Source organism: Clarias gariepinus, chromosome 16 (assembly GCF_024256425.1).
Source record: "Clarias gariepinus isolate MV-2021 ecotype Netherlands chromosome 16, CGAR_prim_01v2, whole genome shotgun sequence".
NCBI classification, from domain to species: domain Eukaryota; kingdom Metazoa; phylum Chordata; class Actinopteri; order Siluriformes; family Clariidae; genus Clarias; species Clarias gariepinus.
The window spans coordinates 31,735,001-31,747,787 of NC_071115.1; the positions used below are offsets into that span (position 1 = coordinate 31,735,001).

At 42.0% G+C, this 12,787-nt stretch overlaps 1 protein-coding gene across 1 annotated transcript in view; it reads right to left on the reverse strand.

The window, feature by feature from the left end:
• LOC128544792 (cytohesin-2-like) overlaps nt 1–3,433 on the reverse strand; it is a 15,030-nt gene extending 11,597 nt beyond the window's left edge. The window contains exons 1-5 of the mRNA XM_053515062.1: nt 3,302–3,433; nt 2,921–2,981; nt 1,910–1,992; nt 1,737–1,801; nt 405–471 (exon numbers count right to left, since the gene is read on the reverse strand). Of these exons, the coding sequence (XP_053371037.1) occupies nt 405–471; nt 1,737–1,801; nt 1,910–1,992; nt 2,921–2,981; nt 3,302–3,307 (282 nt within the window). The 5' untranslated portion in view covers nt 3,308–3,433. The remainder of the gene's footprint in view (nt 1–404; nt 472–1,736; nt 1,802–1,909; nt 1,993–2,920; nt 2,982–3,301) is intronic.
• Nucleotides 3,434–12,787: the final 9,354 nt, after the last annotated feature.

Genomic DNA, 12,787 nt, shown 5'->3' on the forward strand with positions numbered 1-12,787 from the left:
TTGTGGGGAAAAAAAATATATATATATTTTAAGCTTTAGAATTTAAACTTGTTTGTTGTGTCTTAATCCTGAGCTGTTCATATGGCTGTAATGACTTCTTCTTCTTCTTCTTCTTTTTTTTTTGCGCGCGGTCACCATCACAGATGTCGACGGAAATCCGTCCTTTAATTTCACATCTCACGTTTTTATTTTTTATTTTCCGTGACTCGATGATGTTCTGAGAGACGCTGCAGGTGTAAAGTGTAGCTTCAGTTCTTACATTTCTTTTTCTCTACCACAGGATGTGGTTCTCTCTCTCTCTCTCTCTCTCTCTCTCTCTACCTCCGTCCTACATCTTGCCTCCAACCACAGCTTCACATTTTATTCTTCTGTCTTAATTCTTTTGCTTCAGCACAAAAACTTGCCTTTATGGGATCCATGTTGAACTTCTTCTTCCCGCAGAGGAACATTCTGCTCATCACAATGTTCTTACTGATATTGAGAAGGGAAAAAAGAAAATATCAAAGGGTTAAAGATTAAACCACATCATCTTGACATTCAGGATTGTGATAAGATTTTTTTTTTGTGACGTGTGATGACATCATCGCTTTATCACAAAGAGGTTTTTGGACATGGTCTTGCTTCATGTGCAAATTTTAAAGGTTCAGCTTCTCGGTAACGATGTAGATTGCTGATAATACAGGAAACTCTCGCCCCCACACACACATTCGCACACACACACACACACACACACACACACAATGCGCAGTGGTCTATCTCACTCTCAGTGTTTCCTGGTACTGAGAGGCTTTTTCACTCTGACCGTCACTGTTACACTGAAAATGAGACTCGCTTCAGTTTTTCCGGTTCCTCAGTTCTTTTTTCGGTTCTCCAGAGCGCTATGCTGAGAATAACACACACTCTGACAGCGCAGTGATAAGGATGATGCTGAAGATATAAGAGCAGCCTGAAACACTGTTTTGCTTTATAGTTTTAAAACATATATAATTTCTGCTATAATTCAAGGTTCTTTAGGTCTCTTCTAAATTTTGAGTTCTAGAATGGTTCAACAAATGTTTTTTTTTAAACATCAAGCTAAAGTGTTTAAGGTTCTTTAAGGGTTCCTTAGCTTACAAAACAAGTTCTACTGGGAATCAATTGGTTGTAAAGTTCTACATAAAACCTTTTAGTGTTCCTGCAGATGGACAACTGAACAACATTTCATCTGAACTAAGTGTTCTTAACTTTGAAATAAACCTCCATTTGGAACCCTTTCTCTAATCTTCTACCTAGATTAGGCTTCTCAATATACAGATGCAATATTAATGTTGGACAGAACCAGTAACCATCCTAAGAACCTCTGAGAAACCTGTTTTCCATGCTTTCAGAAGTCTCAGATTAAGGATAACAGCTTAATTGCTTGTATAACTTGAAGGAAATGTGTTCTTCAAGGCAATCTCTCCCGAAAAGGGTTCTATCTCATTGCAGGTTTTTATATAGAACCTTTAAGTCCTCCTGAGAAGATACAATGGTTCTAATGCTAAAAAGTAAAGAGCATTAGTAGTTCATTTTAGAACTACTGACCATCTAAAGAAGCCCTGAAGGTCTCCATGGTTTCTGTAAGTCTGTAAGAATCTATGCACGATAGAGTACTAACACTTTAACACTGTAACTGCTTGTACAGCTTGGAGGGGAGACACGAGTGGTCCTGCACAGGAGAACCCAAAGTGTGAGTGGGGGTGGTGTAAGTGACTCACTTCTCCTCGTTGGACTCCATGGTGTGGATCTCGCTCATGACGGTCTCGATCTCCAACCGGAGTTTCTGTGTGAGACAGGGAAATGTGATGGGTCAAGTGTTTACACCTTGTTGTGTGTGTGTGTGTGTGTGTGTGTGTGTGTGTGTGTGCGTGTGTGTGTGTGTGTGATCTACCTGGATATCATCAAGAATGTTGTTCTTGTGCATGATGATGGTTTCAGTCTGCTTCTTCTCCTTCAGACTGACAGCTGTTGGAGCTGTGAAGAGCAGGAACACTCAGACAACAAATATTTCACTTTAAACATCTTGCTGAGGTTCTGATTAAACGAGGAACCGAAGAACACAACCATTTCACATCTAACTCTTGATCAGCTAATGGATTAAATTCAACTCTATATGAATTCTGAGAGTCACATGAGGAAAGTTCCTGGTGTTCAGAGTGGAGTCACGCAGCTGTGGAGGCTCTGAGCTCCAGATTATTAAACATCACCCCATGTGGCGTTCACACCTCTCAGGTCGGCAGATTGTTTTTGAGTAGAAGCGTCTGAGATTGAGTGTTACGCAAGAGCGCTCGCCTTTAAACCTGAGAGAACTCAGGGATAGAAAATACTGACTGGAGAAGAAACTGTGTTATTTTTTTCTATAAAATTATTGTGTGTGTGTGTGTGTGTGTGTGTGTGTGTGTGTGTGTGTGTGTGTGGTTGGTACATTCTATCACAAGACATTCAGTTCAAATGACAAATTGTGTTGATTAAGATGAAGTTTGATACGAGTAAAAAAGGCAGCATTGTATCAGTTCAGAAGTTTGTGCCCCCCTTGTATAAGTGACAGATCACCCTGCTTTGCTTCTCCACATGTCATATTCATAAACAACTGAAAACTCTTTCAGATCCTCTGAGTGTATTTCAGGTCCTCATAGTGAATTTTCAGCCCTCTGAACCCCGGGGTCCTGTTACCAGATTTACGTTTAAGTTTCAACTTATTATAATCATTATTGTGTGTACTGTACATACAGTCTCACGCTTTAACCTCCAGAGTGAAGCTATAGAGTTCACAATGTACACATGAACTATTGTTTCTAATAAAAGTAAAGCTACTTGTGCAGAAACATATTCATATCTGTCGTTAAAGTGTGTGTGTGTGTGTGTGTGTGTGTGTGTGTGTGTATACGGTTCAGTCTCCTACCTTTTCCCCACAAAAAGCTGTCCTTTCTCACCGAGTCCATGTTGGCCGTGCAGGATGGAGACTGGAGAGAAAACATATATATATATATATATTTAACTATACTGTAAGAAAGAGTACAGTATAAATAAATTATATTCAATTTCCATCATAAACATTGACATAGATTTATAATAATCGACTATTTATACACCTGTGTGTGTGTGTGTGTGTGTGTGTGTGTGTGTGTGTGTGTGTGTGTTATAATGTAATTCTAACTATATACATAAATTACTAATAATTACATATTTCAACATTTTCACACTGAACACTTTCTATCAGGAAGGAGCTGCATGAACTCAAACCAAGAAGAGATAAAGTATATAAAACCATCTTCATTCTTACCTTCATGTTCGTAACTCAGTGTGTAATCTCCCAAACACCTTCAGCACATTGCACTGCACACAAGAACAAACACTCGCTTTCTCTCTCTCTCTCTCTCTCACTCTCTCACTCGCTCGCTCTCGTTCTCTCTCTCTCTCTCTCTCACTCGCTCGCTCTCGTTCTCTCTCTCTCTCTCTACCTCTGTCCTACATCTCGCTCGATCGCTCTCTCTTCCTGTAGAGTTCTATTGTTGTGAGTGTGAAGAAGGAAAAGGAAATACTGTTTTATTGATTGTCAGTAAAGAAGAAACAGAAGAATTGAGCACAATAACACGGCAGTAATAGACTGATGATTAGCTAATCATTAATAAATGTACAGGATATTACACTGGACGGCCAAAAAAACTTCACACACTCTAATATTGCATTGGACTGACTTTTGCTCTGATTACAGCTGTCACAGGAAAAGACATTTCTGTCCAGATGAGCATTAATTTTGCTCCTAGATCTTGTATTAATGATGTGAGAGTCTAAATGCTGCCTAAAGTCTTCTCCAGCGCGTCCCACACACTCTGTGGTGTCCAGTTCATGTGTGTAAATGATTCCTCCTGCTCTCAGAGACGCTCTCTCACACTGGAATACGGCGCGTGCCATCAGTGAAGATCTAAACCCTCCATAGATGTGATCCTCTGGTGGTTCAGTACATCCTCTGGTGGTCAGCTGACTTCATTTTATTGCCCCATAACGTTACTGAGTCTAGACCTGAGTAACTGATCAACCCCAGATCATAACACTGTCTCCAGAGGCTTGTACAGTGGACACTATGCATGATGGGAGCATCGCTTCATGTCCTTCCCTTCTCACCCTGACACGCCCATCACTCTGGGATAGGCTCAGTCTGGACTCATCAGGTCACATGACCTTTCTCCATCACTCCAATGTCCAGTCTTTATCTGATGAGTCTCAATAACAAGTGGTTTTATTATGGACACACAGCTGTTTAGTCCCAATCCTCTGAGTTCTCTTCACACTGTGTGGTCATCACTGTCCTCCCTGGCTTTAATAATGAGTTGGACAGCTTTTAACCCCATGAGAGTGGAGACCCATGGGACACTATGTGGTGTAACACAGACCAAACAGACCACATGGAACTCATTTTGAAAGGTGTCACATGGCATTTCTCTGACAATTTAAGGGTTAAAACTCCAGTGTATTGTTCCACAGCAATATTTTCTTTATTTGTTTTATATTAATTTGTTGAGTCAGACCATGTAAAATATAAAATATAAGATGTTATTAAATCATTAGACTAGTTAAATGGATTTAAACTTATGTTTAGTCACAAAATACATCTCGGGTTACTTTGCGGTAACCCTGTTACCTAAAAAAGCGGGAACGAAATGCTGCGCTAAAGCGCTATGGGAAACGTTTCGTCGTGAGCGGTTGTAAGGCATGTGTGTTCAAGTTCATGTTCAAGTAGGCTTTATTGTCACTACAACCATATACAGTTAGTAGACGGTGAAACGAAACAACGTTCCTCCAGGACCAAGGTGCTACATGCAACATAAACTTACAACATGAATTAACAGAAGAGCTAAAACTAGCTAACTAAGAGGCCTAGTTAGCTGGCTAGCTGAGATAAGACAGATTGACCTGACAACATAAATTTTTACCAACATAAATTAACAACATAAATTAACAAAAAACTAACTATCTAACCCAGAGACAACAGACAACATAAAGTGCATGAGCAACAAAGTGACAAAAGGTGTGACAAACACAACATAACATAATACTTAGTGGTGTTGAAGTGATGAGTTGAGGTAGTGCAGAACCAGTAAAAGTTTTAGAATTTAAGACATTAGTGCAAAAAGTAGTCCAGTAATAAATATTATGCAAAAAAAGAGCATTTACAGGTTGGTGTGTACGATAGTTTGGTGGTGTAGGTCAGTGTGTTTGCGCTTGTGTTGATTAGTCAGTCCAGTTTCAATGTTTTGAGGTTGTTGAGTTAAGCTGAGTGATAATGTTTGTGCATGTGTGTGTGTGTGTGTGTGTGTGTGTGTGTGTGTGTGTGTGTGTGTTTATCAGTTCAGTCCCTTTTTGTTGAGGAGACGGATGGCTTGTGGGAAAAAGCTGTTGCACAGTCTGGATGTGAGGCCCGAATGCTTCGGTACCTTTTTCCAGATGGCAGAAGTGTAAAGTGTGTGTGAGAGGGGTGTGTCCGATCAGCCATAATGCTGGTGGCTTTGCGGATGCAGCGTGTGGTGTAGATGTCTTCAATAGAGGGGAGAGAGACCCCGTTGATCTTCTCCGCTGTCCTCACTATCCGCTGTAGGGTTTTTTCGGTCCGATATGGCACAATTCCCAAACCAGACAGTGATGCAGCCGCTCAGAATGCTCTCGATAGTTCCTCTATAGAAGGTGGTCAGGATCGGTGGTGGAAGCTGGGCCTTCCTCAGTCTTCAAAGAAAGAAGACGCTGTTGGGCTTTCTTGTGCAGGCAGCTGGTGTTGAGGGACTAGCTGAGGTCCTTCTCCAGGTGGACGCCCAGGAATTTGGTATTTTCGACAATCTCCACAAAGAACCCGTCGATGCTCAACAGAGAATGGTCGCCTCGTGTCCTCCTAAAGTCAACAACCATCTCCTTTGTCTTGTCAACATTCAGAGACAGGTTGTTGTCTTTTCACCAGTCCGTTAGCCTCTGCACTTCCTCTCTGTACGCTGACTCGTCGTTCTTGCTAATGAGACCCACCACAGTCGTGTCATCAGCGAACTTGATGATGTCATTCGTACTGTGCGTTGCTACACAGTCGTTAGTCAGCAGTGTGAACAGCAGGGAACTGAGCACACAGCCTTGTGGGGCCCCAGTGCTCAGTGTGGTGGTGCTGGAGGTGCAGTTTCCGATCCGTACTGACTGAGGCCTTCCGGTCAGAAAGTTCAGGATCCAGTTGCAGGGGGAGGTGTTCAGGCCCAACAGGTTCAGCTTCCCGATCAGTGGTTGGCGGATGATAGTGTTAATGCTGAGCTGAAATCTATGTACAGCATTTGAACATATGTGTCCTTCTTGTCCAAGTGTGTGAGGGCAAGATGAAGTGTAGTGGAAATGGCATCGTCCGTCGAGTGGTTAGGACGGTATGCAAATTGTAGTGAGTCCAGTGAGGGGGCAGCAGGGTCTTGATGTGTCTCATGACGAGCCGCACATGACCTCAAAGCACTTCATGATGGTGGGTGTAAGTGCAACGGGACGGTAGTCATTGACACAGGACACAGAAAACTTTTTGGGCACGGGAACGATAGTGGTGGCCTTGAAGCATGTGGGAACGAAGGCGCTGCTCAGAGAGATGTTGAAGATGTCGGTAAGAACATCTGCTAGCTGTTCCGCACATTCTCTGAGCACTCAGCCTGGGTAGTTTACTGGTCCAGCAGCTTTACGTGGGTTGACTCTGCGTAGTTTTCCCCACATCAGCTGTAGTAAAACACAGCACCTGGTCGTTCGGTGGAGGGGTGGTCTTCCTTGCCGCCACGTTGTTCTGTCTGTCGAACCAAGCATAGAAGTTGTTCAGGGCATCTGGGAGGGAGCCATCACCATCACAGGCAGGTGTTGTCCTGTAGCTTGTGATGGCTTGTAAGCCCTGCCACATGTGCCATGTGTCACCGCTGAAGTGATTGTGGATTTTCTGGGCATGTGCGTGCTTCGCCTCTCTGATGGCCCGAGAAAGTTTGGCCCTTGCACGCACTACCGCAGTAATACACGGTTTCTGGTTGGGTCGTGAGATGATGTTCTTGGAGACAGTGACGTCATCGGTGCACTTGTTGATGTAGCTGGTCACTGATGACGTGTACTCCTCCAAGTCAGTGAAGTCACCGTAAGTTGCAGACTCCCTAAACATGTTACAGTCAGGAGTGTTCTCGAAACAGTCCTGAAGAGCAGAGATGGCTCCTGCTGGCCAGGTTTTCACCTGCTCCAGAACCGGTTTTGAACGCCGCCAGTTTTACGCGCTCTCGGCGCGTAACCCTTATTGCCTCTCGAGGTTGGCCCTTGGATAAAATTCCCCGGCACTTAGCCACCACTGAAACCACTCTAGGAGTGGTGAAGTTACCTCCTGACCTAGCGTGGACTCCTTTAGAGTGCTATAATGGATCCGGCGCACGCAGCAGACAGATGTGCGCATTGTCGGATTCCGCATGACACTTAACGTCATACCTTGTGTAGGAAGGAGGACGCTTTCTGTGGCGTTAAGACTTCACCCTCAGAAAATGAGATGAGCTAGGGCGACGTGTTGACACCGAATGGCTCTGTCTGGGAGGGGAACATGCGCTATGGCCCCTTTGCCAGCAAGCCTGTGATTTTGAATTAACAGAGGTGTTCACTGTGGTTTCACGGAAGTGGAAAAGCCAGGGAGACATGCTTGGCAGTCGCTTGGCCGCTGCCAGCTTCTCCGAAGGGGCAGTAGCTTTGTTGCTTAGCTAGGCGGAGGGGTGGTGGTGATGGTGGTGGCTGTTAGGTGTTCGGTGTCCTGAAACATGACAAGAGGGAACCGAGCACCTAACACTTTGTCGGAAAACTGCTGTCTCCCGAAACACCAGTAATGGCGGAGAATGATCCACTGCCTCCTAAGGGTGCTGGTCCTCCACAGTGCTTTGTACCTAAAGAGACATAACTGGCAGTAGGTTCCCCGCTGCCGGCCTCTCTAAAAGGTGCACAAATTTTGACACTTTGGCTAGATGGGTGTGTTAGATGTTCGGCATCCTGAACATGGGAGGAAGGGACCGAACACCTAACATTTCTCTGGAGACCGCTGCTCCCCGAAACACTAGTAGTGGTGGAGATTGAACCACGGATTTTACTCTTTTTTTAGAGAGATAGCCCGCAAGCGTCTCACTGATCTGGGACATCATCATAAAGGACCGCGCTTTCATCAATGACATTGGAACAAATCAATATGGCTTATTCCATGAAAGTCTTAACTCTTGGAAGTCACCAGGAAGGGGAGGGGCCATCATTGAGGCCCCTTCTCCGGCCACCCGACAGAAACCTGTCATCTAACTTTGAGCGTTTGGGGGATTTATTTTATTTATTTATTTTATTTAAAATCCCAATACCTACCTGCTCCCTCCAGCCCGAGATAGCGTGATCTTCCCCCAAACACTGAAAACAGAAAGCGAGGAGATCGCACTCAGCGAGATATTCTTCTACATGGAGGGACGGATTTGTGTCTACCGCTGCCATCTTTCTGGTGAGTAATAAGACACTTCCCATTTTCCCGTTCTTTTAAAAAAGTGCTTGTACACACACACACTCACAAAGCGGATCCTGAAGACAAAAAAATCTGAGGATGTTTCCGGTTCATGCCTATTTATAACCTCCAGGTGCACCTAATCGAATGACGTCACCTGACCGAGGTTATATATGGCAAAAATTTTGGCGTGTTTGACACACACGTGCTTCACAACCGGTCAGGACGAAACGTTTCCCATAGCGCTTTCACGCAGCATCGAGTGTAGCTTTTGAAAATGGAGCAAGCTTTTTAAAGTCCTGTCACATGTGCTACGCAGACACACCACCATTAGATGACCATTAGATCAGATGTAACTTCAGGACTTCAGGAGTCATAGATAAAGCTGGATAAGGAACTTTCCAGAACATTTAAAAGGCCTCTTATGAGATCCTATGGGATACCCTAATTTTAGCAGTTTCAGTGATCTTAGTTGTTTTGTTTGCTTTATGCAGGACAATAAGTCGACCCTTCTGAAACAGAGGAACGTCTTTTCCACGGCTACAGAATGTGTCTTCTGACCTGGTGGTGTAAGAAATGAGAAGCTCAAGTTAAATAACTTAGGTACCATCCTGGTGGAACATCTCAATATAAACATCACTCCAACATTAGGATTACATTAATATAAATTAAAATGTATTTATCAGGTACATGACCATACACAGTGTGATATGCAGTGAGATACTCATGTGACTGTTTGTGGACTAAAAAAGGAAAGATGAGATAGAATGAGAAAGATACAGTAGACACAGTAGATACAGTAGATACAGTAGATTTCCCTGCAATAATAGAAGTTAATAATTGCACTAAAAAGGAATGTAAAATATAAAGTCTACAAAATCTACAGATTTACGGTCACAATAAAATATCATTTAACATATAAATATATACAATGTACAAATGATATGAAATAATAGCTCTATAAAAGGGTGTGTGTGTGTGTGTGTGTGTGTGTGTGACAACAGCAGTATGAGTAAAACATTATTTTATTTATTTTTAAAGTGCAATACAATAACACTGCTGCTGTCCCAATACTTATGATCAGTGTAACGGTCGGACTGAAGCACTGAGAGATGAACCACATCATTTCATTCTCTGACTTTTTTAATATCAATGAAAACATTAAATCTGGGGGGAAATCTCTTTCTCTCTCTCTCTAATGATGTGTGTGTGTGTGTGTGTGTGTGTGTGTGTGTATGTATGTACACTGTATGTGTGTGTATAAGAGAGAGAGAGAGAGAGAGAGAGAGTCTCTTTTAGTTGAAATCAGTTGGCTCATTTTGCCCTCTAGTGGCGTGAGATGGAATTTCAGTGCACCTGAGCATGTCACGTGACCGCGCCTACATTTCCGGCCCCAGGAAGTGTGGTAGAAAACTGCAGTGAATAGTGTTAAAGTATTATGGAGGTGTGTGTGTGTGTGTGTGTGTGTGTGTGTGTGTGTGTGTGTGTGTGTGTGTGATCTGGTAGAGATTGCTACTGTATTAATTCACACGAGATCGTTCATCTATTTATCCATCGGCCCTCTTTCCTGCTAGACCCAATTCCGTGTTTAACTTCATCATTGACATGTTTTGTAGATATAATATTGCTTTTAGTATTTTTTTGTAACATGTATTCTTGTTTTTACTCTCACCCACTCTGAGGTCAGGGGTACGGGGGCGGCTCAGCGGTTACTATGTTGGACGACTGATCAGAAGGTCCTTGAGTGAGACCTTTAACCCTCTGGATGAGGGCGTCTGTCCAATGACGTGAATTTAATGAATTTAATTAAAGTCCACTTTGTGTGTGAATAAACAAACACACGTCTGAATCCAGCAGTAACGCACGATAAGCAGGTTTGTAAGAGCCACAAACATTGAAACAGCAGCTGAAGTTTAACATTTCCATCCATATCTCGGTCTGGACATCACTTTCCCGCTCCGTACGCAGTCAGGTTTAATATTCTAATTCTGCTCTGGTGATATTTTATTTATTTGGTTATTCGTTTGTTTTTTTCACTTAAAACTCCTCCATCCTCAATAAATACGATGTTGTTAATAGTAAAATGAAAACAGTTGGCTAACAGTGACATGGATGCCACGCCTTCAGACATCAGACGTCTGGCTTCCCTCGGCGTAGTTCTGACAGGTCACGGATGAATGTCAGATGAAGATGAAGCCTCAGCTGATTGGTTAATCATTAATCACTTATTTTTTTATCCTTCAGACTACAGTAGGAATTCAACACATGTTCACCAGGGGCGCTGTTTCACTGACTCTACACCTCTCTGTGACAAGGGAAGAGATGAGAATCAGCAACATCACAGAGGAGCTTATTACTGAAACAACATCGTTCAACTGAGTGTTTTTATTCAATGGCAAATGAAGTCTGAAAGCAGCATCTGAAAAACACAAACTTCTGTAGTCACACACACATCCAGGTGGCTGACGAGAAATCAGAGCGGGTCATCATCACAAGTCATTGGGAATTCATAGGTGTGTAAGGTACCGTGTCACAGTTGAGGGGTAAATGGTGACAGACAGTTCTGCATGAGTGTGGCACGGTGTGGAGCCGAGTCCCGGGTGATTTGTGACTTTATTTTAAGACAAATCATAGATAATCACCAGATCACCAAATTCATGCTGAACTGTCCTTCCAGTACTTTACACAAGTCACAAACTGCTAGGAATTCCCAATGACTTGTGATGGTCTAATGTGTCGTCGAGTGACCAAGAACCACCAATACTTTTACTAATCAATATGGAGTCAATAAGTTCTGCACAGTTTCACCAACACTTTCAGAAATGTTCAGGAAAAGTTTGCCTATTAAAAATTTATTAAAATCCTATGCATTTATTAACGTTAGTACGTCACTGATGGTTAAAAACTTTGTAGAAATAGTTAAACTATTTAATGTAATCAGTGATATTATTATTATTATTATTATTATTATTATGATTATTATTTGAGGTTGAAGCCCACGTCCATGTCTGTGTGTCTCTCTGTACAGCAGAACTCTCTGTCTAACTTATTAATACAAAGAAATCCCATTCTGTAAGGTTGAGTATCTTACGCCTTGTTTACACTAAGTTGTCCTTCTTTGGTGCTCAGACAAATACACTCCCTGTTCGGTAATCGGAGAGTGAATCACAGATGAGAAATGGAAAAAGTAGATCAAAGGATAAAGATGAAGTTTTGTCTTAAAACCACTCCAGCGTGTTAAAATTCACTTATACCACTTCAGCGCTGTTATTTCAGCCAAAGTGAAAATATGAACTAATCCCAGTCAAAATATTCACTTTATCTTTTCTAATTAATATCTATTGGTGCAGGTGTTTGTTTACATTGAGACAGTAGCGCATTAGAAGATTATTTTAAAGTAGATTATTAAATCCCACACATAACTGTTCATAACATCACTTTTACTCCACATTTAGATTCACTGATGGTGCAGATTAAACTTCAGACAGAGATCTAAGGACTGCAGGAGATTCAGTAAAGTCTAGACGGACAGTTTTGTGTGATGCTGAGACAAAGTCTGGCTGGACAGACATACAGACATACAGACAGACAGACAGAAATTTTTCTGAGACTGGTTTTAGTTCCTCCCACGTATGAAATGTAAAGATATAATTAAAAGTTCTGACCAATGTACAAAAAAAAAAAACCTTTCCTTTATTCATATAGAATTTGGGTGAATTTTATACAAATTGTTTATCTAAATAAATATTTGTATTGTTGTTTAAACATTATTTAACATATAACGTTTATTGTAATTCTTTAAGATAAAATTAAAGTCTTATAATAACATTAAACAAATTATATTTTGATTAAAAATATTGTAAGCTTTAGATGAGCTACACACAAACACACACACACACACACACACACACACACACACACATTATAATGTAAAAATATGAGAAACAGGAAATAATGAGCTGTAATTGCTGCTGAAGTCTGCAGGGAAATAACTTGAGCTGTGCGATTTGCTTATGATTTGAGATATAATTAATGTAGTGTAGTGTGTGTCTCAGGGGTTCAGTACAGGAGTGTGTGATTACTGTGAAAAATTAGTAAAATGAGTGTGATTAGTGAGATTCTGGCTGAACTCTGATCTCAGGTCAGTTCAGTGTTTATGTGTAAAGGCGCGCACAAGATCAGGCACGCTCTCGACTCTGGATGGGGGTGGGGGGGGGGGTGCTCTGACACATTGACAGCTACATACACACACACATACGCACATGCACACAC